This window comes from Mauremys reevesii, linkage group 10, assembly GCF_016161935.1.
Source record: "Mauremys reevesii isolate NIE-2019 linkage group 10, ASM1616193v1, whole genome shotgun sequence".
In the NCBI taxonomy this organism is placed as follows: Eukaryota; Metazoa; Chordata; order Testudines; family Geoemydidae; genus Mauremys; species Mauremys reevesii.
Window position 1 is genome coordinate 50,224,258 of NC_052632.1, and position 26,994 is coordinate 50,251,251.

Here is a 26,994-nt window from a genome sequence, read left to right on the forward strand (position 1 = left end):
TAAAGACCGCCACGAAACACAAATCCAAAGAGCTGCAAAACGTGGCTAGTGGCAGAACTGCACAAGGGCAGGGGAGCAGCGGCTGCAAGCGGGTAAGTACCTGTGCAAGCCCCAGGGCGCCCTCTCATGTCTGTATTTTCCTACAGCAAGGGCCTGGCCATCCCACTGCTAATCCTCGCTAGCCCGACAGAACAGTGTTATGGTCATCCCGTAGGTGGCGCTGCACGGCGCAATGTGATGAGCTCTGCCGGAGAGCAGGGCCCCAAGTCGCGCCGCTGGTGTAGTGGTATCATGCAAGATTCCCATTCTTGCGACCCGGGTTCGATTCCCGGGCGGCGCAGAAAAGTTTTTTCTTCTCGGAAGCCACCCCCGCCCTTTTCAATGTCTCTGGAGTGCCTAGAATCCTGCTCATCGGCTGCACCCTTAGGGCTTCTCTTTAACCTGTCCCCCTCTGAGTCCCCCTTTTATTTACTTGTCCCCCTGTTGCCAGCCACCAGCAACACGGGGGCGAGGGAGGCTGCAGGGGACATTGCCCCCTCTCTGCTCCTTGTGGGGCATGATCCCCTTTTTCCTTTGTGGGGTTGTCATTTCAAGCAAGGGCTGGAGGGTTTGGGAGCTCCCCTTGCAGACCCATAGTGGGGCAGGATTATGCCCCTCCCCTAGGGGGCATTTGCACTAAAACTCCCCCCCAACCATTTTATACCCCCCCCCCCCCCATCATCTCCTCATGAGAAATTGGTTGCGGTCACTTTAAAGCGGGGGGGAGGGGCAGGGAACCAGGTTGAACTGATGCATTCTGGGATTTCTAGTCTTCTTGCTCTGACCTTGCCGCTACCTTCCCTGGGCTGCTGCACTCGCCGGGACTACAGCTCCCAGCATTCCCTGCGCACGTCGGCCGGCCCCGGTTCTGGGCTCCGCAGCCGCGGTGTGGAGCAGAGGAGCTTTGCCGGCGCTGGGGCTGCGGCGGTGCCGGCTCCCAGGGCCCGACCCCCGCAGCATGATCGTGGCAGCGGCGGCGGAGCGGAACAAGGAGCCCATCCTGCGGGTGCTGCGGGACTACGTGAGCCCCGGCGCGGCCGAGGTGCGGCTGCTGGAGGTGGCGTCGGGCTCGGGGCAGCACGCGGTGCATTGCGCCCGGGCGCTGCCCAACCTGCTCTGGCAGCCCTCCGACGTGGACCGCAAGTGTCTCGAGAGGTGAGAGCGAGCTGCTGGCGGGACCCGCCGCCTCCGAGCCCGGGGAGATCGGGGGGGACCCCCCAGGGGTGGGTGTCACATTGACATCCAGTGCAACCGGGTCTGTGGAGTTGGTGGCGGGGTTGCTCATGTGACAATTTTGTGACTCCACTTCTGTGGATTTCTGGTCTGATCCAGGCTTACTTGCATCCAGAAACCAGATCCATAAAGATCCCTGCTCCGGGTGTCCCTTCGCTTGGCAGTAGAGGAGGTGGTTATTGGAGCTGGGCTTCTTGTCTGATTTAAAGTTTTTTATTGTTATTTTACCTTTTGCATTTTGACTAACTTATCCCCTTCACGAGGATGTGCTTAATAAGGAAAGGAATCTACCCCAACCCCAGAAACGAGTCAGGAAGATTTCTGGGCATTGCTCAGACTTCAGTTCCAAATCAAAACAATAGAATATATTTCAAGATGCTTGCAGTCAAAATCCCCATCCCATTCACAATCTTCACAGATCAATCCCAGTAATGTAACTAATTACATCGAGAGAGGTTTAGCCTAGTGGGTGGCTCAGAACACAGCAGGGAGCCAGGAGCTCCTAGGTCTGCAATGGCAGGCAAGTCCCTTGGGTTAAGGTTTTCAAAAGCTGCCACTGTTTTTTGCCTACCTGGACTGAGAAACCCTCAGCCTGTTTTATCACCCAAAACCTGTGACCACTTAACCAAAAAAAGTTTATATCAATCTTGTTGTCCCATTTTCCCATCTGTAAAATGGGGGTCTATTTACTGAAGTCCCATGGGTGTTCTGAAGTGTCATGAGATGAAGCTTGCAAAGTGCACTGGATATGAAAAAAGCCAAATGTTATCATATTAGTGGGAGATGGACCCTGATTTCCCCGTGATTGTTACCTTAATAACAATACTAGAGTAACAAAGTGCACTTGCAAACAATAACTTTTTACACTGTATTAAGCAGAGAATTGCATCATTCCCCCCACCCCCAGGGTCATTGCATTGCAACTATGGCTAGGGTGAACAGCAGGCTCCACTAGGGTGGCTTTGACCTTGTTACTCCTGAGCATTGCACCTTCTACTTTTTAATGAGTGCTCTCCTTGCTCAGTGGAGTGGGAAGTCTGATGAAAATGTGCTGCCAGGCTGTATGAAGATCTGGTTGGAAACCACCTAGTACCACTGCATAGTTTGAGGAGTGTGGTCTAATAGGTAGAGCACTGGACTGGGATTTAGGAGAGCTGGGTTCTGTTCCTGACTCTGCCCCTGGTCTCATGGGTGACCTTGGGCAAATCACTTCACCCACCTGTGGCTTAGTTTCCCCATCTGTAAAATGGGAATAATGAATTAAGGTCCAATCAGAGTAGACCGGAAGAGTTACCTCTTGTACCTTGCTTACAACAGTCCTGCTAATACATCACAGGACATGTTTGGTTTTTGTGCAGTAATGTTACACTGTTGACTCATAGTTAGCTTATGATCCACTATGACCCCCAGATCCCTTTCCTATTTATATCCAGGGAAAAGAATCTATGTTTGAAAATGCACTGTAGGAAATTATTTCTCTTCACCGTTTTGCTAAACCTCCTCTGAAACCCTTAACACACCGTCCCTCTCACCAGCGCTGGGTGTCGGTTTAAAAGTGCACATCTTGAAGCCTATGCATGGAATTTGGCCATTTTGAATGTCTTGGTACTGGTTTAAACTCTCCCCTCGTTTCCAGCCAGCCTACTCTTGATTGAAATTCTGAGTCTGTCAGAACTGGAGTTACCAGGCTTCGAAGTCTCCCTGTTGCCATGGTTGCGATGGGAAATTTGCATGCTCCTCTTCGGTCTGTGTCCTCTTGTCTAGACAGTCTCAGCCTGGCGACTGGTTTTGGCAGTTGTAGTGCCTGTGCTGGAACGGCCACTTGGGGAACAGAGGGACACTGCTGTGTCTCCCTGCTACTGGCATCAGACCAAGCACAGAGCTGAGTCCGTTCAGGATTGGCTTTCCCACTGCTTTTGTGGCACAGTGCCTTGTTGCTGTGAATCAGTGGCTGGAAGGCCCGTGTCCGGGCTGTCAGAGCGTGCGGGGCTAGGGTCTCCTGCGTATTTGTAACCTGCAGTGCGGGGGGTTTGTGTCATACCTTCCTGGGCCTGGCAGTAAGAGGCAGAGACACAGAAGACTGGATTCACCATCGCCCTGCACCTGTTGCAGGGTTGTTATGTTCAAAGGGAAGATATCCCCACCTCCCCGCCAAGACCTTGGATTGCCCCCTCTGATTTTCGCAGGTCTCTGTCTTCTGCTTTCCACCCCCGGCCCAGCTTTGCAGGATATCGAAGAATCACATTGAATGCTCTGTATGCCAGCTCAACTCCACCCCACCTCTCATTTTTCTGAAGTCCTGTCCCTGGCCTCAAATCGCCATTTGCACTAATGCAAAGTGGATGTAAATTATCTGGTATAAATGAGGACACTGGGGATGGGGCAGGGCGGTGGCCAATCAGAACCTTAGGGTGTAAAACTGTCAAAATCCTTCATACCTCATTGGCTGAGCAGGGGGGTTGGGAGGGACAGAGTGGAAAATGGGCATTATGTCGATGGGCAGGTAGGTCATCCCCGTGGCCACCCACTGGCATGGCCAGCCCAGCAGACTCCTTGGCTTTTCTGTTTTAAATCCCCCTCCCTGCTCCGATGTGTTCCTGTCTGTCAGCACAAAGCACTGGGCTTCCCTGTACCCTCCCAGAATGGTCTATAACAAAAACACTCTTGGGGTTAAAGGACTGGCTTGGGAAGAAGGGCTTTGCCACCAGCTCCCCTTGGGCCCTGGCGGTTGTCCCTTAATCTCTCTGTGCCCCTTCTGTAAGATAAGGACAAGAATCGTTCTTCCATCATTCGTCTCTATTTAGACTGTAAACTCTTTGGTGCTATGGTGTGTGTACAGCACCTCGCACAATGGGCCCTCAACCTTGATCAGGCCCTCAAGGTGCTGTCATACTACAAATAAGATTGACTGTGACACTCAAGTCCCTTGTGTGGCTGTTCTGTCTCCCCTGATGCAGAGGGCTGGGATGTGTTCCCATTTAAAAAGTGATCTAGCAAGTGATGGTCTAAAATTGACCTGCTCCTAGTGTCTATTCCATGAGCTAAATCGCTGGCTAGGGCTATGCATTTCTTCACTGTTTGCTTAAGTGACTTCCACCAGTTCACTGGTGTGACGTTCTTTAAAACATCATCAGCAAACATATATTTCTTGAATAGTAGCTTAGCTCTGAAGTTGATTATAGTTGGCATTATGGAGGGATGATTGCTGGATGTCCATGTCATAGCCAACTCCTCTTCTTCAGCAGTTAAGGTTTGACCCTGATACCAAGTATTGAGAATATTTGCAAGAAAATGAGCTGGAGATAGTGCTTGTCCCATTTGTTTTTTTTTAATGCTTGTAATTTAACTCTGTCATTGCATATTTCTCTTTTTAAGATCTCACTCAGTTCCTTCCGAATTTCAACAGCGTCAGCAATAAAACAGCTATTTCCCTGCATTTTGTTGAAGGCTACAGAAACAGGCTTCAGGGTGCTCAATATGTTAGGAACTTTGGCTGTGACAGCGCCATCTATTTTTTCATGATTTTGTTCACAAACTGTCATCAGATTGGGCCAGTTCTTGATATAGTGCTCAAAACAGTCCACTACTGTGTTCCATCACCCGTCTTGTGGGAGAGTTAGCTTGGTTCCTCCCACTTTTTTCAGAGCAGCTGCTGCAAAGTGGTTGTTACGGTAGTATTTTGCAATTTCAACAACATTAGCCTTTATTTATGGAACACTGAAGTCTTTTGCTAGGGGGTGCATCAAATGAGCACAGCAGTCCTTAAGAAAGAAGTATGAAATAAAAAAGTTTACCAACCTGAAGATCCTGCATGTTCAGACATGTTCTTTTCATCATCTTCAACGCAGCTTCCTCCTGAGAAGGAACGGTTCTCATGATGTTGTTTCATTTGGGCAACCAGGCCTTGCATTTCTTTGTTGCACTGTTTGCATTTTGCATGCATGCCTGTCTTACCCGCGGGTAGAGGAACTTCATCAAAATATTCCCAAACTGGGTCTCTTTTACGGCCTGCTGCCATTATTGGTTTTCCCTTCTAATGAGATAATGGTATGATAGATCTCAAATCAGTGAAGGCTACACTCAGAAAGACCTCAAGACTTCTGGAATATGCTGAAACAGTTTCGCTTTTGTTTCTACTGCCTGTCCCTCCCTTCTCACATTTATTTCCAGACTTGTTCTCCTTGTCCAGATCTATTCTGCCCCCAACAATCTTCTATTCATTGAACTTTTTGAAACTTTTCACTTTTAGAGAGAGTTAAAGGATTGGCTCTGTGTATACAAATGTACAGAGGGACAATAGAGTTAGGTCTGTTATGTCTCACTTCTATATATTATTTATTTAAAAACATTTTTGCTGTTAACAAGCATGTTATCTCTGGAGACACAAATCCACAGTTTGAGAACTGCAAAACTAAGCATCTCTGATGGTATCTTCTAGACTGAGCACTGAGTCCCATTAGGTAGATAGAAAGATTAACCTAAATAATCTATACAGAAGCCCCTGGAACCCCATAAAATTGGGTCCCCAATCCATAAACTATTGGAACTCATTTACAAAACTTTTCTTAAACATTACATGACTATATTGTCTCATACTATAGAATTAGAATTTATAATCCCTATTCCATGATGAGATATCTTTGAGCTATAATGTATCTTAATTAAAACTATCTTTAGATAGGTTTTTTTCCTCCAAAAGCATTTTATCAAAAAATCAGATTTTTTTTTTAAATCATTGATTTTTATCCACCCTGGTTCTCCCCTTAAGCTGTATTCACATCTTATCAGTGGTGAGACCTTTTGTTATATGTTGTTTGTTATCAGATGCATCTGCTATAAATCAGCAACTTGCTTCCAGAAGAACTCAGCTTGACTCTCAGAGCCTAGGCTGAGAGTGCAGGGCTGACAGGTAGAAAAACCGTTATTTCACTCATAGGCTGAAGATAAGGGCTGTGTGGGCCATTGAGCCACAAATGCAGGGACCCCGGATGCTCTTTTTAGAGACGCATTTCAGCACTTATAGCACATCTTGCATTTTGAAATTGCTTTGCAAAATTAAGTATTCCTCCCAACACCCCAGAGAGGTTGCTAACTACATTGTCTGATGCCCCCTTCTACATACAAACAGGTTTTCTGTTACTGTAGTGCCTGAAGGCCCCAACCAAGATCAGGGCTGTGTTGTGCTAGGCGCAGGACATTTGCACAGTCAGAGAGAGTCCCTGCCCCAAAACGAGTTCAACCCCACCTTTAGAGTGCCTTGGTTGTGGGGTGTCTCGTCGTGATTTTCAGAAGTGCTGAGCTGCTGCAGTTCCATCATTAACTTCAGCAGGAGATTGGGGTGCCCAGAGTCTCTGGAAATCTGCCCCTTCATTTACCCCAAATTGGAAACCCAAAACGTGAGGCACTCTGTCAGAGGCCCCTTTTTAGAACAGAGGAAGTGAGCCGCCCGCAGATGCTGGAGAAAGGGGGCTGGCGTGCAATTTCCACAGCTGTCTGCCCTGGATTTAACAATAGGCTAAACTCTCCAAGCAGGATTATGAAAGAGAGTGACCTGAATGGGAGGCTGGAAGGAGAGATCTCCGCTTTAACCTGGGGGCCTGGAGGAGGCTCTGACTACAGCGAAGGGAGAGAGAGTGGCTGGTCTGCATCTTAATAACAACACCTGTGAGAGGGGACAGCTGGGGAAGTGGGGCCTGTTTTCCTAGTCAACAGCAGGAAGAGAATTCCATGCTGGGGAAAGGAGTCTCTAGTTATCCGACCAGCTCCAGCCCCTGCCCGAGAACTCCTTGCTGAGCTGCAGGGTTGCTTCCCCAGTGACACAGAGGTTAGGGGTGGGATTTGCATTTGCAGAAGCACTTGGGTTTGGCCCAGCTTTGTTCCCCTGACTCCAGTGCTGGCCCTGGCCCAACCCCCACCATCCCAGCTGGGGCTAGCTGACTCTCTCCTCAGTCAGTGATTTAGATGGTGAGCTCCATGGGGCTGTCTCTTTCAGTGTGTCTGTACAGCATTAGCACCATGGGGCCCCCGGGGGGCTCAGTCACTGCTGTAATAGTGCTGATGGCAGTCCTGGGTTAGAGTGCCCCCTGCTGGATGAGAGAAGGCAGGCGCTCCCCTGGAACAGGAGTGGTTTGTGCTGGTTCTGTGGCAGGGAACCGGTACTTCTGCAGTGCTTGGGTCTGGCATGCCCATCAAGCAGGCGCTCTCCTTTCTCCCTCCGCAGTATCTCTGCGTTCATTGCAGCGCTGAGAGTCAGGAACGTGAGGCCGCCGATTTTCCTGGACTCGTCCCAGAGCTGGGAGACATGGGGTGGCGTGAGGCCCAACACGCTGGATCTCATCGTCAACATCAACATGATGCACATCTCTGAGATGAGGTGCACTGAGGTGAGAGCCCTTCCTTCCCTGACCCTTTGCCTGGGGCTATGGGAATTCCCTGGACCCCGTTGGGCTGGGTCTCTGCCCACAGAATATAGTCCTGTTCTAGCTGCCTGGCATCTCAGCTGGCCTTGCCTGAATCTTAGCCTTGGGCAACCAATATTCTGAAGAGCTGTGGTGCCATCTAGTGGAATATAGATGCTTATTCCCCGATTGTACCCCTGATATTGTCCCTTCTAAAGCACCTTCCTGTCCTAGATCCCAGAGCACTTTACAGACATTGATGAACTCAGTCTCACTAAGCCTGGGGGCAGGGCAGTGCTTTTATCCCCATTGGACAGGTGGGGAAACTGAATTATGTGGCGTCTGAAGTAACCTGCCTTTGGTCCTCACTCGCAGTCCTGTGCGTTTAACTCCAAGCCCATCCTTGGGGGACAAATCTTAGACTCTTTCCCATTGGTTAATCCTCACGTTTGCTCACAACATCCCCAGAGTGTATGCAGGGTCCCATGTTAGAATGAGAGCGAATGAGCTTGAACTGATTCTAGATATCCCCATCCTCCACCCCCTTGTGGCTCCACGGTCTCAGATCGTGTATGCTCACAAATGCGTGCCTCATCCCAGCCCAATATGTACCAGCAAACAAGCTGAGAATCCTCTCAGATGCTTGGACCAGATGGGACAGGTGGAGCCATTTTCATTTTTTGGTTTAGCATCCACTTCGTAAGTGTGTGAGGGCCCCTTGTGCCACCCTGGGAATACTGGAGCTGGCCCACACCCAGAGTCACGTGCTGGGATGCTGAGGGGTGTGGGGGAGGAACACAATCAGCCATGGAAATGAGGGAAAAGGTGGTGACTGCCCCCGGTGGGCTCTGGGAGGGACCCGGCCATTGCACACTTGGCAGGCACCCAGTTTCTTGCGCCTGGGGGCTCCATCCTTTACTGAGTTTCTGTTTCCCCAGGGTTTGTTCAAAGGAGCAGGGAAACTGCTGAAACCCAAAGCTGTTCTGATCACCTATGGGGTAAGCAATGGCCCCTCGGTGGGCACAGCCCAGCTGGGCTTGGACGCTCTGTGTGCCCCAAGGGGTGGGTGGAGTGAGTGCAGCGGGTGCTGCGTGTCTGGGTCAGGGGGCGAGTCTGTTTGTTAGCTGGGCACAGCCAGTGAGGGGTTAAGCTAGAGCCACTGGGGGCTGGATTGGCTGGCTGGGTGCTGAGCACTTCTGAAAATCTGGCCCTGAGTGTGTGCCGAGCCCTGGGCAGCCTCCCTTTCCGGCCCAGGTACTCCAGCACAGGTGGCCCTGCTCACAGTTTCTGCTTTCTGGTTTGTACGTTTGATGGCTCCCGCAAGGTTTTACACACACGTCCTAGGACATGAACGCTCTGCCTCCATCCCCCCATCTCAGGAGCTTGTCCCCTCGTGCGAGCACAATCCCCCTCATCCTCCCCCCTTATGTACACACCTGGGGTGCGGTCTGGCGGGCAGTGCTTCACCCGGACCGTACCATATTGGCCTGGGTGGTTCATGGGTCCAGGTCAGTCTGCTGACCTCGGTGTGTTTCCATCGCAGCTCTTTGATTTCTCCCCTGCGCTGTTTAGGAATTGGGGGGTGAGGTGGTGGCTGGGCCCAAGCCTGACCTATTGAGAAATCGCGCCCGGTCTGTGGCATCTGGGATGCTGGTGCATGACTTGAGTTGACTCTGTAATGAATCCCTTTACCTCCTTTCCCCTCAGCCCTACGCCATCAACGGACGGATCAGCCCGCAGAGCAATGTAGACTTCGACTGCTGCCTGAGGCAGAGGTAGGAGAGCCTGGCTCGGGTGTTGGGAGGGAGAGGGGGCTGGGCCAAGGGGATCTAACGACCCAGATGCCCTGTGGCCGCAGGGGCGGCGCTCTCTGACACCGACGGGGACCCAGCCCCAGCAGGCGTCTGCAAAGATCTAGGTCCCAGTTGCTTGGGAAGTGGGGCAGGGTTGGAGGAGGGTGCAAATCGGCAGAGTGTACGTTTCCTTCCCTTTTCCCTGCACCCCCCAGTCTGTAGAGCCACAGCTTCCTTCTGCATGGAAAAGGGGGGGGGGGAGTGGGAGGAGCTAGGCAACATGCCCTCTCTTGTGGCCTGGAGCAGTTACCACTGCTCTCTGCTGCTGCGTGCAGCCCAGCCCCACTCCGCAGGGTGCAGCCCCTCGCCCAGGGCCCGGGGAGCTGAGGGAGGGACAGGCAGGAGACCCCCACGGTGCACCTGGCCAAGCGCATGCAGATTTCCACAGGCTGACTCAGGCCCCAGGGCATTGGTAGAGCCAGGATCCATGGGGGCTGCGGAGCTATGGGGACCAGTAACGGGCTCAGCAGCTGTTTACCCCCAGTTGGCAGTTTGAATCCCGCCCAGGCTCGGAACATGCAGTCGTTGGCACTAGCAGGTGCAGTTTCTGCTGGAGGATGTTGCGGTGGATCTTCCTGAAGGGCTGTGGCTGCATCTCACCTCCATGGTGGGTAGTGTTGCTCAGCAGAGAGGCCACGACAAGACGGACCATGCAAACCGAACTCCCATAGAGGGTAGCGCACCCAGGCAGGGTTGGGGTTTGCCCTGCATCTGCCCATGCTGGGCCCAATGCTCAGTCCTGGGGACTGTCAGTCCAGGGCCTTCCACCAGCTTAGACCCAGCCATTCCCCTGCCCCACCCCCAGTCTGTTGTGCAGCTGGGTCTCCACCCCCAAAGGGAAGGCTGCTTCCTTGGGTGGGCCCACTGCACCCCCACATTTCACAGGGCATGGCCTTGCCCTGTCATAGGCAGCATGCAGCACCTTGGCTGGTTTTGTCCTCGTGCCTTTGAGTCTGCTCCAGCCATTCATAGACTGAGGGGCTGAAAACATTACCCACAAGACTCCTCTCCCAGTGCTCATCCAGCTGCCACACCACGGCTGGTGCACTCTGGGGGCGACTCTAGTCCTGGGCAAGAACCCCAGACAGGATCTCTGAGGGTGGCTGGATCCCCGGGGCTGCCGCTGTCCTAGCCTCCTTTGTGGGGGAGGGGCTGCCTCTGAACCCCAGAGTCCGAGAGCCCTCAGCACCGTGGGGGCCTGTGGCCATGTGGCGGGAATGACACGTTTGCCAAATGTTTGGTCTCTCTCTTTCGCAGAAATCCGGCCTGGGGCCTTCGGGACACGGCTCTGCTGCAGCAGCTGGCCGAGGCCAACGGGCTGTGTTTGGAGAGGATGGTGGGTGCCCAGAGCTGCACTGCACTGGATTCCCATATACTGAGAGGGCGCATGCCTGTCTTGGAGCCTGAGTGAGAGCCCAACGGGGGCCTGGGATCCCACATACAGGGGGATATTGCTGGGCGCTCCCCCTGCACTCCCTGCAGCGCCTCCTGCTGGAGAGGCTGGGGCTGGCATAGCTGGGCGCTCCCCCTGCACTCCCTGCAGCGCCTCGTACTGGAGAGGCTGGGGCTGGCGTAGCTGGGCGCTCCCCCTGCACTCCCTGCAGCGCCTCCTGCTGGAGAGGCTGGGGCTGGCGTAGCTGGGAGCTCCCCCTGCACTCCCTGCAGCGCCTCCTGCTGGAGAGGCTGGGGCTGGCGTAGCTGGGCGCTCCCCCTGCACTCCCTGCAGCGCCTCGTACTGGAGAGGCTGGGGCTGGCGTAGCTGGGCGCTCCCCCTGCACTCCCTGCAGCGCCTCGTACTGGAGAGGCTGGGGCTGGCGTAGCTGGGCGCTCCCCCTGCATTCCCTGCAGTGCCTCGTACTGGAGAGGCTGGGGCTGGAGTCTTCCCCTTTCCCACTCCCAAGCGTTGATGGCCTTTGGCGCTCTAGGGCTTGTACACAGCGAGCTGGAGCCAGGCTGCCTGGCAAACAGGCCTCTTGGTGCCGCTGCAGAGCTCTAACTCTGGCTTTGTGCTTCTAGGTGGACATGCCCGCGAACAACAAGTGTCTCATTTTCCGCAAGCAGTGACCTGTGGAGCCCGCCTGCTGAACTGCACCCCGCGGCTTTTCAGTGTCCATAGCACTCTGTGGGTCTTTTCGTGGAGACGCACCGCTGGGATTGATACTGACTGACTGACTTTAGGTGGATGCTGCTGCTAATGTGCCGTGGAGGGGCTGTATTGTATGTAGTTCATGTTCCCGCTCCCCAAAGCCTCCAGGGATGAGGCCACAAAACCAGGGTCTCTATTGCAAGCTCACCTGCGCTGCTTGCTTCTACCTACCTGAGCTGATCAGGTCTTGACAGCCTATGGTGGCCTATTGTCATGTCCCAAGGGGTGAGGGGACCGGGTGAGGAATAAGCCACCTAAGTGGATACACAGCTTGGGTCACCTCTCCCACTGGGATGTAGCCTCTGCAGTCGAGCTGGGTCTAACCGTCTCTCTTGGTGACTGTTCCACAGCCCCCAGGGGCCTCGTTTTAGTTACACTTCTGCAGCTCTTTATTTTTCTCTGCTCAAGACGAATGTTCCCTGAGCTCAAAAACCAGCGGTGCCATTTGGCTACCTACTAAGTGGCTTGGTATCAGGAGCTGAGCACCCACGGCTCCTATTGACTTGAGCAGGTGCAAGAGCCTCTGACCCCACACCAGCTTGTTTAGGGGCCTCACCTCAGGTACGCTGGTCCTGACAGACTGGTCCGAGGAGCTGTCATGCCTAGTCGTGTGTGGAAGGGGAGCATGAAACAACCCGCAGGCCGGCTCGCTGGCCAGTCTGAATGCCTTCCACCCTCCCAGGCTAGGCTGCCAAGGAGGTAATGTGAACGGGGACTAAAATATAGGGGTGGAAGTTTTCCAAAGTGCCTATGTGATTTAGGGGTATAGGTCCCCTCACTGTTTGAAGGGAAATTGGCTCCTAAATCACATGGGCACTGTACTTTTTAAAAAAAAAAGTCCTGCAAGGTTGCTATAGGCTGTGAGGGGCAGGGGCTCCCTCTAGCGGCATGAGTGTGGCACGGCACTGATTTGGGTTTCAGATGGGGAGGACCAGTTCCTCCAAGGAGGCTGCTGCACCGGATCATGTGGCCTTTGGCACAATAAAGAAGTTGCTTTTGCTTGTGTCTGCGTGAGGTTGGCTAGAGTGTCTCTCTGCAGACCAGGTCTAACGTGGGGCTTTGTTTTCCAAGGGGGTGGGGCATGTCCCCTAGCTGCAGCCACACACACACGCACACCCCATGCCATGGCAAGCGTTCAGGGAGTGTAGCCCCCCAGGGCTGGCAAAGTATTTCACTCAATCAGCCCGATCCCCAGCCAACCTGAGGCTTACTAAGGGTCCCTGGGGTGGGGGAGAGGGGGCATTGTGGCTGCTCAAAGATCATGCAGGGTGTCTTCACCATTGGCTGGTGCTGCAAGAGGGGAATGTGGATTTTCTGGGCATGCAGTGATGTTGGGAGGGTAGAGGGGCTGGCTGCAGGCAGGACTTCACCACAGCTCCAGCCTGGCATCACCCCTTGCCCTCTAGCGTGTGTTTTCTGCTCTTCTGTGCAGCAGGCATATTATTAGCAGCTGGGCTATGAGCACTGAAGGGAGCTCCAGCCACCCTCCTGGAGGGAGGCCATGAGCAGCTTGTCAGAGGTGCTGTCTCCAGGGGACCCCAGCATGGAAGGGGGAACAATGCTGCTGAGGGAGAGCAGCTAATGCAGAAGGTTCTGTCCACAGGCCATGGGTGTGAACATGGCTGGGTTGGTGCAGGGCAGCTGGCACGAGGGGGTTCAGGGGCAGTAGGGACCCTCACAGCAGCTTCTTGCATGGCGGGGGTTGGTGGGTGAGTCTGAAAGCTGCCTTATAGCCCAGCTTGGGAGCACATGCCACGATGTGCTGGGGCAGCTTTATTCTTCCAGCAGCCTTGGGCTGAACTGCTGGCTGCTCTGCAGCTCAGGAGCCTGCTGCCTCGAGGCTGGCTCCAGCCTGGCCCAGGGCAGTAGTAATTGAAATAAGGCTCCCTCATGCTCCGAGGGTTCCTGGCTAATGTGGTTTCATCCCAGGGCAAGTGGCCACGTAGCCCAGAATAGTCTCAGCAGCAGGGACTGAAGGAGGCTCCCGTGCATAACTGCCAGAGGGTTCAGTTGTGCTGTTGAAGGGGAAATTTGCCCTCTGCTGTACCTATAGTTAGAGAGAGCCTGCCACATGGGGTGGGGGGGGGTGTTAATGGAGGCAGTGCGGCCTACTACATAAAGCACTGGTTTGGGACTCAGGGACAATTGGGTAACTCACTTCACTGCCCTGTACCTCGGTTTCCCCACCTGTAAAAGGGGGATAATGATACAGCCCTTGGAAAAGTGCTGTGATTTTGATGCCTGGAATGTTCTACAGAGGCGCAAGGTTGGGTTATTGGACCTGGCCCACCTTGCAGCATATCCTCCTGTGCCCGGCCTATGGCTCTGCGCTGAAGGGCCTTTGCCACCATCTCGTTCTGCCAATTTTCCAGGGCCAGGCCAGCTGATGTTCACCCCCTGGCGTCACTGTCTCTATACCAAAGAGGGTGGGCCTGGAGCTCAGCCTAGAGCAGGGGTCTCAAACCCGCAGGCCGCATGTGAACTGCGAAGTTATTTTCTGTGGCCCGCAAGCTCCTCACAGCCCCCCTGCCCTCCTGCAGCATTTACCTAGAGCGGCTCTGGCCCGGAGCGCACCATGGGGGAAGAGAGGCGCAGGGGTGTGTGTTGATGTTGCTTCAGGCACTGCCCCCAGCAGCTCCCATTGGCTGCAGTTCCTGCAGTCGACCCCCCCTGCCCTGAGCCCCTTGCTGCACCCCAACCCCCTTCCCTGAGCTGCCTGCCGCACCCTGCACCTGACCTCCTGCCACACCCCTCCTGCACCCCAACCCCCTTCCCTGAGCTGCCTGCCGCACCCTGCACCTGACCCCCTGCCACACCCCTCCAGCACCCCAACCCACTGCCCTGAGCCTCCTGCCACACCCCTCCTGTACCCCGATCTCCTGCCCTGACCCCCTGCTGCACCCCACTGCCCTGAGCCCCCTGCCACACCCCTCATCCCTCCTGCACCCCCTGGGGGCAGGGAGGGGGCCAAGTTGGGGTGAGGATTTGGGGGGAGGGGTTGGAATGGGGGCTGGGAAGAGGTGGGGCAGGGGCAGGGCAGCAAGGGGGAGGTGTCAGTAATGTGGCCCTTGGGACAATGTACTAGTCCTCCTGTGGCCCTCGTGATCATTTAAGTTTGAGATCCTGGCCTAGAGCAATGCTTCCCCCTGGCCTGATCGTTGTAAGGACACCACTCCTTGACGAGGCAGGAAAAGGGGGAGGGTGATCTGGCTCTCTCCCAGCAATAAGGCCAGGCCCCAGTGAATTACACTTTGGAGCAGTACCATGGGGCTGGAGTAGCTGGCCTCGTGGAGCTCACACCATAGCAGCCAGGGACTGGACTGGTCTGGCCCATGCTGTAAAAATCTCAGCACCCTTGGTCGGGAGGGGGCTGGCTCCTTTCTATCCCCCCCACCTTTCCCCAGGCTCCTGGAGAGCTCCACAGCTGGCGGGCTCTGGGCAAAACCAACACTCACAGTTTGGGGGGGGGGGGTTTGCTGATTTTTAATCCCTTTCTCTCTGGGGCACCCTGAGCCTTTCTCCCAGGGGCTGGTTTCTGGTCGAGTGGGCCCGGGGGGACACATTTGCCAGCCTTCCCTCAGTGCAGCAAGCAAGCGCTCCCTGCCCAAGCCAGGACTCAATGGCCTCACCCTGCCTGGCCCCATGCACACAAGGGGTGTTGGGCCTGCACACCCCCAGCCCCAGGCTAGCTAGGCTTGAGTGCCCCCTACTGGCACCTTTGCAATGGGTGAGCTAGATGCCGCTGTCTGGCCTGTAGTGAGCACTCCCAGCCCGGGGGGCCGGCGGATTCCAGCTTCAGGCACCTGCCTAGGCCAGGTGAGCTCCAGGGGCAGGGCCCGCCCCACACAGAGCAAGTTTAGGTTACTTTGGCCCCTCAGGCAGGGCTGCAAGGGGAGGGGGGGCAGGCAGCGGCAGCGCCTCAGCAAAGGGCTTTCTGCACTTGCAGCCCTGGGGCTTTCTTTAGCACTGGGGGCTCCCCTGCCAGCCCCCTCAGGCCAGAGAGGAGGCCCCCTGCCTAGGAGCAAGCCAGAGCCTGCATGGCCTCCTCTGGTCGCTCTGTAGCGTGCTGCTGCCCAGCAGGAGGGCAGAACGCAGGGCAAGACCCACCCCTGCCCCTGGCAGCTCACCCAGGGCTAAGTTTAGCCCCCACCCTGGCCCTGAGCCTTCCCCAACAGAAGCCAAGGGGGGATTTGATGATTTAGCCTAGTCCAAGCGCAGCGCCCATTCCAGACTCTGATGACTGAGCATGGGAGAGTCAGCAACCACCTCCCCGCCAGGTCACGCTTTTATTGGTATAGTCTGGCCTCAAAACGGTACATGGGGCGAGATGTGTGGACAGATAAATTACAGTTAGACAGACAGAGGTAGGTCTGGGTAGAATCAGGCTCATCACCACCACAGCCCAGGAATTAAACCAACCCGTTACATGCAGAAATACCGGGCTGTGGAGGTGGCCATGGGGTTCTGGGTGGGAGCATCTCCATTCTGACCCCAAGGGGGAGGGTTTGGGGAGCAGGCAGCTCCCCCAGGAATTGCCCCCTGGCTCGAGAGAGGATGGCAGGGACTGTCTATTTAGCCCTGTGGCTCGCTCACTTCTGTACTGGTGACCCCTTTCACACAGCAAACCTCTGAGTGCGACCCCCCCTTATAAATTAAAAACACTTCTTTATATATTTAACACCATTATAAATGCTGGATGCAAAGTGGGGTTCGGGATGCTGGATGACAGCTTGTGACCCCCCATATAATCTCACAACCCCCAGTTTGAGAACCCTGATTTAGCCTGACTCTCCCCTTCCTTGGGCTGCACCTCTAGTCCTGGAACCTGTTGAGGAGCTCGCAGGTTTTCTTCTCAATCAGCTCATAGATCTTCTTCACGCGCTTGTCGTTGGCAGCTCGGACGTAGCTATTGGGGTCCAGCACGGCCATTCCATCATGCACCTCCCCCATGATAATGAGGGGCCCATCCTCCGTGGTCATGTTGGGGCAGGGGCAACTCCAGTCCATATCACTCAAGGTGACCTCCAGGTACTTGATGTTGAAGAACTTGAGGCCCATCTTCTCATCCTTGAGTATGTCCTCGAGGGCGAAACGGGCAATGCCCGAGTCCTGGTCCTCGATGATCTCCATGAGCCGGCCCACAATAGCAAAATCACTGCGGCACAGGCTCAGCACCATCTTGCTCTTGAGCCGGCAGGCCTTGCACTGCAGGGTCTTGGGGAAGGGGCAGGCATCCTCACAGGTCTCCTTGCTCTCAAAGTTGTTGTCATTGCCCTCGCAGCCACCGTAGACGAAGGAGTGGCACTGCTTCATCAGGTGGTTGTAGGCCCAGCGGGCCTCCCAGTTCTTGCAAGGCCCCTGCACCATGGGCAGAGTGCACATGTTTTCGGCGCTGCTGACACAGGCCGAGCGGCACGCCTCGTAGGTCTCAAAGTGGTTCTGGTTGGCACCACAGCCGCCGTAGCGGAAGGTGGCGCATGACCCCTTCTTGGGGTCAAAATGCCAGCGCATCTGCTGAGCCTCGCATTCTCTCTTGTCGGGCTCCTTCAGACACTCGGTGGCTGGGACCTGCTGGGTGCTGGATGCCCTGGGCTCCCCCCCGGAAGGCTCTCTCTTGATGATGGAGAGGGGGAAGTCGGCCCGGAGGAGGCCGGCGGAGTTCCTGGCTGTGCAGGTGTAGATGCCGGTGTCTTCCAGCTGGGCATTGTAGATGACCAGCTGGCCGATATTCGTGACCACCACATTGCCATACATCTGGTCAGGCCGCATGATGAAGTTCTCTTGATGGTCGCTCTGCTTCTCCCAGGTGATGTCTGGCCGGGGCCGCCCACTCACGTCGCAATGGAAGCTGACAGTGCCACCCACGTAGACTGACTGGTGGAAGGGGTTGTTGTAGAGGGCTGGGGGGATGGGCACCTCAGCAGCAGCCCCAGGCGTGGGGTGAGTCGTGGTCTCCAGCGGCACCGGGCTGGTGTTCGGCCAAGTGAAGATGTACTTGCATGGCACCACGCTCAGGCTGATGCCCCGGATACAGGCCTCCGCATCCATGTAGCACTTGTTGTAGTACGTGAGCCCATCTGAGGCACATGTGAAGTTGGGCTCCTTCTCACACCTGTCCTTGCACTTGCAGATGGGCTGCCCGTCCCAGATGTCACAGTCTGAGCCCTGCTGGGTGCACACAAAGCTCTCGCACGAGGCCTCCTGTGCCAGCTCCAGGGACGAGACACTGTCGGCATAGCGGGCAGCCACGCAGCTCCGCAGGCCACAGACATTGGTGCAGCACTTCTCAAAGCCTTCACAGTCCTGCAGGAAAGCAATCAGCAGCAGGCTTAAAACCAGCATCCTCACTGCCATTAATACCCCACTTTTATACCCTTACATTAGCTGTCTATCAACCACTTCCACCCACAACTGGAATGCAGCCACCTCTGGGGTGGCACGTTGGCAGCTATTTAACAGCACACAGCAATATTACGCTACAAAGATTCTGCATCCATTGTAAACTGCAGAGGGATTTAGGAATGGAATTTCAGCAGGACACATCCCTGCTTCTTTAGGAAAGGCCCAGAGGAACATCGCAGGCCCTCAGCCTTGCATTTCATGGGGCCACTGGAAGATCAAGGCACTGAAGGAGCACTCAAGGAAGACAAGGCCATTGCAGAGAAACAATGATTTTTTTGCATGGGTTTTCACTGTAGAAGATATGGGGGAGCCCACCGCAGGTGAGCCATTCTTTTTAGGTGACAAATCTGAGGAACTGTCCCAGAATTGAGACATTAGTAGAGGAGATTTTGAAACGAATGGATAAATTAAACACTAATAAGTCAGCAGGACCAAATGGCGTTCATCCAAGAGTTTTAAAAACTCAAATATGAAATTGCAGAACTACTAACTATGGTATGTAACCTATCACTTAAATCAGCCTCTGTACCAGATGACTATAAGGTAACTAATGCAACATCTGTTTTTAAAAAAAGGCTACAGAGGCAATTCTGGCAATTTCAGGCCGGTAAGCCTAACTTCAGCACCAAGCAAATTGGGTGATGTTATAGTAAAGAACAGAATTCTCAGCCACATAGATGAACACAGCATACTGGGGAAGAGTCAACACAGATTTTGTAAAGGGAAATCATGCTTCACCAATCTATTAGAATTCTTTGACAAGCATGTGGACAAGGGTGATCCAGTCAATATAAAGTACGTGGACTTTCAGAAAGCCTTTGACAAGCTCCTTCACCAAAGGCTTGTAAGCAAATTAATCAATCATGGGATAAGAGGGATCAGTCTCATGGATCAGTACCTGGTTAACCAATAGGAAACAAAGAGTAGGCAGAAATGATCAGTTTTCACGATGGAGAGAGGTAAGTAGTGGGGTCCTCCCAGGATCTGAACTGGGACCACTGTTGTTCAACATATTCATATATAATCTGGAAAAGGGGGTTAACAGTGAGATGGCAAAGTTTGCAGATACAGTTTGCAGTTAAGTCCAAAGCTGACTGCAAAGAGTTACAAAGGGATCTCACAAAACTGAGTGGCTGGGTGACAAAATGGCAGATGAAATTCAGTGTTGATAAGTGCAGAGTAATGCATTTTGGAAAAAAATAATCCCAACTATACATACAAAATGATGGGGTCTAAATTAGCTGTTACTACTCAAGAAAGGTCTTGGAATCATTGGGGACAGTTCTCTGAAAACATCCACTCAGTGTGCAGCGGCAGTCAAAATAGACAGACTGTGAGGAATCATTAGGAAAGGGATAGATAATGAGACAGAAAATATCATAATACTGCTATATAAATCCACAATACACCCACACCTTGAATACTCTGTGTAGATCTGGTTGCCCCATCTCAAAAAATATATATTAGAATTGGACAAGGTGCAGAGAAGGGCAACAAAAATGAATAATGGTATGAAGCAGCTTGCAAATGAGGAGAGATTAAAAAGACTGGGACTGTTCATAGAATCATAGAATCATAGAATTCAAGATCAGAAGGGACCATTATGATCATCTAGTCTGACCTCCTGCTAGATGCAGGCCACATAAGCCAATCCACCCACTCCTTTAGCAAGCGACCCCTGCCCCATGCTTCGGAGGAAGGCGAAAGACCTCCAGGGCCACTGCCAATCTTCATCTTAGAAAAGAGACAACTAAGGGGGGATATGAGAGGTCTATAAAAACATGAATGGGGTGGAGAACGTGAATAGGGAAGTGTTATTTACCCCTTCACATAATGGAAGGCCTAGGGATCATACGATTAAATCAATAGGCAGCAGGTTTAAAACAAACCTAAGGAAGTACTTCACACAATGCAAGTCAACCTGTGGAACTCATTGCCAGGGGATGTTGCAAAGACCAAAACTATAACTGGGTTCAAAAAAGAACTCGATAAGTTCCCGAAGGACAGGTCCAGCAATGGCTATTAGCCAAGGTGGTCAAGGATGCAACCCCATGCTCTGAGTGTCCCTCGCCTCTGACTGCCAGAAACTGGGAGTGGAGGATGGGATGGATCACTGAATAATTGCCCGGTTCTGTTCATTCCCTCTGAAGCATCTGACACTGGCCACAGTCGGAAGGTACAAATCTGGGCTAGATGCACCATCGGTCTAACCCAGTCTGGCAGTTATTATTAACCATATAATAACTGTCTCCTTTGCGTTCTCCTAGCACCTCCCCTCCATGCAGCTCAGCGCACATTACAAACATTCATGACCTCAGCCTCGTGGTTCCATTTTACAGATGGGGGAAATGTAGGCACACGTGGGGGGGTGCTTTGCCCAGGGGGCATGGTGAGTCAGTGGCCGAGCTGTGACTAGAGTCCTGGCTCTCAGTCCTCCAGGCTTCATCGTATTCATGAGTCGTGTTTCACAGTGGTTTTCGGCTCTATGGCTTCACACACACATTCCCTGCCCCAAGGCGCTAACAGCCGAGCTCTGTGGGGCACCCCAGGAGTCAGGATTCTATCCCCGCCCACTATGAGGCTCTATAACTAGGGCTGGCGGGAGAGAGCAATGGGAACACGCCTGTAAAGTCTGTTGAACTTCACAGGCCTGGGGCACCTAGGGTTGCAGGCACCCCCTCCCCCACTCCCATTGGCTGGGAACCAGCCAGTGGGAGTGCGGAGCCAGTACTCAGGGCAGGGGCAGCGCGCAGAGCCCTGTGGGCCCCCCACCTAGGAGCCAGACCTGCTGGTCGCTTCCAGGGCACAGCAAGGTGCCAGGATGTGTAGGCACTAGCCTGCCTTAGCCCTGCAGAACCACCAACCAGACTTTTAACAGCCCAGTTGGCAGCACTGACTAGAGCCGCCAGGGTCCCTTTTTGACCAGACAACTGGCAACCGTACGGGCAGCCCTGGGGAGGGACAGACTGGGAAGTGAGAGCCTAAAAAAAAAAATACAGCCCCGGCCTAGCTGCGGCCCCCTGAAACACCTCCTCTTTACACCTTTGGGAGGGTGGACTGGGCACCTGGCAGCATCTGGAAGTTACTGTCTTGCAGGGAGCCACTGGGAAGAGCCTAGTGAGGCTGTTTCCTCCCTGCTCTGCAAACCAGCGTGAGCCAGCGCCACCTCCCAGCACCAGTCACCCCCATGGGGCGTTGGGGCATGTGAACGGTTGCTTGCTGCACCGTTCCCCTGGAGCTGGCTGTGAGGGAACAATGCCTGTCGCACAGGGTCCATGGCCGGAATGCCAGCTTGCTCCCCCTTCCCTCTGATGCAGGTGAGACAGGGCCCCCTTATGTGCACTAGAGTCTGGGGGCCCTGCCTCTCCTGGGGGTCTGAGCCCCTCCCCCTGCTGTCCCATGTGGGAGCCAGGATCTGGGAGGAGCCTGCCCTGCTGGGGGGTCTGAACCAGACAACCAGAAAGACAAAGGGTGGGCAAAGAAGCAGGCGCAAAAAGGGGACGTGACTCACCCACAGTCACCCCATAGGTCAGTGGCGGAGCTGGGAATAGAAGCCAGCTCTCTTAGTTTAGCTCCCTAACCACTAGGTCACACTGCCGCTCCACTGCAAGCCTCATTGATCACTCACAGCATACGGTGCTCCAGGGTCTGCAGCTGGCACCCACATGACACAAAATGAACGGCTCAAATACAGTTTAGAGCCTCCCAGGCCAGAGGAAACCACTGGATCATCTAGATTGACCTGGGGATTTTAGCTGGGGGCTGTAGCACTGTGAGTGAATCACACCACTAGGCCATCTATGGGCCCTCCCTTATGTCTACAGCATGGGGACAAGCCCCACTGGCTGGCTGGTCCAGGCTGCATTGCCTACACAATCACATCCACACCTTTTGACCCTTGAGAATATTGCCCTGAAATCCCTGGCTGATCTGCAGGTGGCTCCTGGCTATTTGTTTTCTCTGGCCCAGAGCCGGATTCATTGCCAGGCCCTTGTTATGGCATCTCCCCCACAGGGGAGGCTTTGGCTGTGCCTTTCAAGGAGACACGTCCTGTCTCGCTCAGCCTGCCCGGTATCCCAAAACAGTCAGTGGGATGAAACTGACCAGCAGCCACAATTCCTCCCCCCACCCCTGAGAACTGCAGCTAGCAAATAAAAACCTGCCTGGATCTGAGCAAGAGCATCTGCCTGGACAGGCTGAAATCTCACACCCAGGAGCCCGGGGATGGGTAAGGCTGCAGAACAGGCCCTTGGCTCCTAGGCCTCAGGCAGGACATCACTGCAAGACTGCAGGTGTGCACAAACCTGACCCCCCTCCCACATGTGCTAATGAGGGGGGGGAGCACAGTGAATAATCCCTCAGGACTGATAACCCTGGGTGGTTGTGCAGCATCTTACACCAGAGGATCAGTGACCTCGCTGGCCAGGCCTGGACCCTCGAGTGCCAGGGGCATGGTTTGAGCCTGGAGGGGGGAGGCAGAGCTCACCTGGTCAGTGTGGCACTCCCGTTCGCAGGTGCTCTGGGCATCCACCCACAGGTTGGGGTTCAGTTGGTTGGGGCACACCCCCAGATGACTCATTCGGATTGGCTGTAGGCTGGCGCTCTCGGCCAGGACAGGCAGTAGAGACAGGAGCAGTGTGGCCAGCATGGGGTCGGGCTGACCTGCCTCCCGGAGCTGGAGCTCCCCTTTTTTCCTCTTTAATCCCCTTCTTCCGAAGCACCAGGAAGGCATCAATTCACGCCAGGCTCCCTCTGCCCAGCCAGGAGGGCTCTTTGCCTTGCACAGCTCCTGACACACAAAAAGAATCACATCCAAAAAGCAACCCGGCATGTGCAGAACCCAGACCTCTGGCTCTACTGTGCCCAGGGCAAGCTCCGCATGGGCTCTCTGGAGACGACGCCTGATGCACGGTCCGCTTCAGGGGCTGCTTGCTGGCTGCAGAGCCCCCCGAGGCCCTTTAAAGGTCATCTCCCAGCAAAGGGTTTCTGAGAGATCCCAGGGCGTGTGCCTCTGGGGGAGGGGGACTGTTAGAAGAGGAGATTCATGCAAAGAAAGGGGAGAATGGAACCATCCATGCGGTTCCCAGATCCCCCCAGACTTCATCCAGCTGGTTTCCCAAGGAGTTCGTTAAACCCCAGCCTCAATGGGTGTTTGGTTCACAGCCAAGGCTTGAAGTGTGGCTTTAGCCCTCTTGTGTGTGGAGCAGTGGAGTATCCCAGCGAGTGGCTGTGAGCCTGGTCTGGGGTGTGCCTGTGTGTGTCTGTGGCGTGGGGATGGGAGGAGAGGGGAGGGGAGGGAGGCAGGCATGTAACCTGAGTCCACTCCTCTCTCACGGATGTGTCTGGGTGTTTGGAATGGAAAAGCCGCTGACCTCAGACTCTAACCCTGTCTGAGCTGATCGACTGGGCAAACAGTGGGAGAACATCAAAGGGCCTGTGGAGCCTCCAAAGAGCGAGAGGGAAAGGGGGGGAACCTCCAGCCAGGGAGTGAATTCTTACGGGATGAGAAAATCACCCCAGCACGTTGCCCATTTGGAGTGTGATTGACCAGGCCAGGCCCAGTAGCAAGAGACAAGCCCAGACCTTTTGCCAGGTGCCTGGCCAGTTTGCTGAGCTGTTTCTCCTGCTTCCTTTTCATTGGAAAGCTGTTTCCAGGGGCCCAGGGAACTATTTAGGGCTGGAATGGCGCTCTCTGGGCTCAGTTTGGAAGGGCTCTCAGATACCACGGTGATGGGCACCATATGAGAGCCCGAACTCAGGAGCTGGGCTCCAGCAGCTAACACACTGTGTTTTGATGGGGCCCAGCTTATGCCAATGAGGGTGGCCCTACAGCCATTCTAGTGCCTGCTGCTGCCAGGGCAATCTACGAGCGATGACTTTGCCGAGCGACGAGCCAGACGAATTGCTCTGAAGGGCAGGGGGAGTTGCTCAGGGACAGGCTCTGTGCTTAGCCATGGCTGGGGGAGCAAGACAGCGGACAATGCCTGCTCGCCCAGGGGCTGCAGTGCATTGTTATGCTGATAATCCTGAGGCCATTCACAGCCAACTCAGGGGGCTGCATTGAAAGCTTGGGAGCTTCAGCCTTTGGATACAGCAGGCCCATTTGCTACCTAGGCCCGTGTTGGGGTGACTGGCGCCAGGAAATAGATAGTCACCCACATGTCACGCGTGCCGTCCACCGCCCCACGCAGTACACTAGGAAATGACAACCACACATAAGGGGAAATCCTGAACTGATGCTATTGGAGTTTGGCCGTTGACTTACTGGGGGCCTAGCTTACATTGTTTTCCACCCACAGATCTGCCAGCCTATCACACAGAGGGGCCAGCACTGTTAACCCCATGGGAAACAGGCGCCTAAGGGAGGTCAAGCGATACTAGGGGCACCTGACCAAGGCCTCGCATCGAACACTCCGAGGCAGAATTTCAAGCCTTCCTAGCCACGGGGAGCTGCAATACCTGGAGCTTTGTTTGCCTGGGCCCCATCGTCCTAGCTGGCAAGGCAAAGAGCTGAGCGTGAGGGCTGCACCCAGATCTGGAGAGGAGGGACTGCATAACTCTAATGGGTGTGTGCTGTGTCCAATGCACCCATCTTCCTCCCAGCACATGCACACCTGGGACATGGGAACAACATGTGACCACCTCTGGTCAAGCCTCTGCTGGATCTAATGACTGTAAGGAGCAGCCGCTGAGCAGGCTTCCGGAGGCACGATGAGGATTAGTTCACTTCCCAAGAGCTGGCTTGGCTCAAAGGATCAGCACCTTGGAGTGAGAGACGAACCTCTTTAACGAGAGCAGTATGGTCAGCACCTGGCTGGATGCCAACAATGCCAATGGAGGAGGAGAAGGTGGCTACATGGTAGTGGACTGAGCATAGGTTTGGGAGCCAGGGATTCCTGATTTATTTTCCCCAGCTCTACTCTGGACACCCAGGGTGATCCTGAGCAGTCACTGCCCATCTCTGGGCCTCAGTTTCCCCATCCATAAAGCTAATGATCCTGATCTCCCCCCTGGACTGCTATGAAGACTCATTTGTGTTTGCGCACACAGCTCCTTCTGGTTATAGAGGGCTAAGTGCCATTGTTATTACTCTAGACGAACAGCCTGGCCCTGACGACAGCTGCAGCCCATGCAGGAGGGCTGGATTTGGAAGCATGCCTGTGGGTTTAAGGCAGAAGCCTTTACAATACTGTAATAAATTCACAGCCCCTGGGATGCCTCACAGTTGTTGCTATGGGGCACACTCTGGTCACTCACAGCACTACACAGCAGCAGCAGGGTTAGGCCTCAGCTCCTCCATCCCCAAAAGCGCAGGCACCTACCACTTGAGCTAAAGGACAATAGCCAGCATAGGGTCATGACACACAGTGGAGCTGTGCTGACCCCATCCGTAGAGGGCAGTGGTAACACATACTCACTAACCAGTTTACTACGGTACAACAGAGTGCAAGGGCGTTAGATCCAGCATTTAGCTGTGACCCTGTCCATCGTTGGTACTAATACAGCTCTTCTGACCATAGTATCTGAGCACAATCTGTAGTGTATTTATCCTCACCCCACTGCTGGGAGGTGGGGCAGGGCTCTTGTATCCATTGTACAGCTGGGGAACTAAGGGACAGAGAGATGCCCGGTCTTGTCTACCTTGGGAAATTGAGCAGCAGCTATTGGGGAATTAAAGTCACTTGTATTCTGGAATTGTAGCCAAGTGGTCATAATGGGGTTAACTAAGATCTCAGAGTATTGTGGGCTGGAGCTGTGCTCCCCTCCCGCCTCCCTTAGTGCCTGTTTTGTGATGCAGCTGAATGAAGCAGTGAGTTCCTTGCCTGCAGTCCTGGGAGGAGAGAGTTTGTTTTTGTTGCGTTGAGCAGTCCCTTTACAATCATCATTATTCTAGAAGAGCTTATTCTGGTCAATTTCCCCTTGCAGATAAGGCCCAAGGCCACCTGGGAAGTCTAGGATTCAACGCCCTGGTCTACCAGTCTCCCAAATCTTAGGCTAGTGCACTAACCCCTGCTCTGTCCTTTCTCTTGGGGAGGCCTCCCACCTGATTGCAGCTGAAGTTTCCAAATACCAGTCACCTCCTCTGCCCAGAAATACACAAGCAGCTCATTTCCCCACAGCTCAGAAATGTCCTGCTCTGACAGAGATCAAGTGATAAGCAAACCAACAGCAACAACAGTGCTTTAAAGCCAACTTCTCCAGGTCACACAGGTTGTGTGTCACTGCCAGAATGAGTGACTTGTTAGCTGACTCAGGCGCCTTCCTAGTAAACATCCTGTATGGGTCCCAGGATGAAACCAGCAGGAGGAAACCACTTCACCCATCCCTTTGGCACCAGAAGAAGTGATTTCACAACTGCAGGTGCTGAGAATTAAGGATGAAATTAACAACATAGAGAATAAGGTCTTTGGAATTGACAGAAATGAGCTCCTTGCTAGTAACTTGTAACAGCAAGTTTCTCTAGAGTGTACACTGAAATCCAAGGAAGATGCCACTATTATCTAAGACAGTGCTTCTCAAAGTGGTGGTCCGGTCCGTGGCGGGTTTCCTCATATGAGCGTCGAATAGGATAATAATATGGCACCGGTCACTGGCACATTGGGAAAAAACATTGCTGGTCCCTCACATCAGATAGCTTGAGAAGCACTGATCTAAGAGACTGAGCTGAAGTCTCACCCCACATGTCTCGCTCCTGCAATTGGATCAGCACAGATGGGCCCCTGGGGTCCATGCGGAGTAGAAATGAAAGCAATGAGTCTCTGCACAGGTGCAGGGATCTGCCTATATGGATCCAACTTCAGGATCAGGGCCCTAGTGACTCCAGTTCTGCTTCAAATTCATCCCGTTAAGCAACTTGGTTTTCTTGGGGGTCCAGTAGGAATCCCTTCACCCAGCACTGAAATGCAGCCCCTTCTGAGGTGAG

At 54.0% G+C, this 26,994-nt stretch overlaps 2 protein-coding genes and 1 non-coding gene across 4 annotated transcripts; 2 read left to right on the top strand and 1 right to left on the bottom strand.

The window, feature by feature from the left end:
- The first annotated feature begins 269 nt into the window (after positions 1–269).
- On the top strand, positions 270–340 carry TRNAG-CCC. Its single transcript has one exon. It is a non-coding gene; the product is annotated as a tRNA-Gly (tRNA).
- Positions 341–805: 465 nt separating this feature from the next.
- Positions 806–12,683, top strand: METTL26 (methyltransferase like 26). Of its 2 annotated transcripts, none has more exons than XM_039490239.1 (6): positions 806–1,194; positions 7,493–7,655; positions 8,609–8,668; positions 9,378–9,445; positions 10,781–10,930; positions 11,540–12,683. In XM_039490239.1, the coding sequence occupies exons 1-6, from the start codon at positions 998–1,000 to the stop codon at positions 11,637–11,639; spliced, it is 738 nt and encodes a 245-aa protein (XP_039346173.1). In that variant the 5' UTR covers positions 806–997; the 3' UTR covers positions 11,640–12,683. The 2 variants fall into 2 exon arrangements, with proteins under 2 accessions (XP_039346173.1, XP_039346174.1); XM_039490240.1 differs by having other exon boundaries at positions 815–1,194; positions 10,781–10,859.
- A 3,258-nt stretch (positions 12,684–15,941) lies between these two features.
- On the bottom strand, positions 15,942–23,329 carry WFIKKN1 (WAP, follistatin/kazal, immunoglobulin, kunitz and netrin domain containing 1). Its single transcript, XM_039492774.1, has 2 exons — positions 22,558–23,329; positions 15,942–17,972 (listed from the first exon to the last, which is right to left on the bottom strand). Exons 1-2 carry the CDS (start codon positions 22,900–22,902, stop codon positions 16,482–16,484), a joined length of 1,836 nt encoding a protein of 611 aa, XP_039348708.1. The 5' UTR covers positions 22,903–23,329; the 3' UTR covers positions 15,942–16,481.
- Between the last annotated feature and the right edge of the window lie 3,665 nt (positions 23,330–26,994).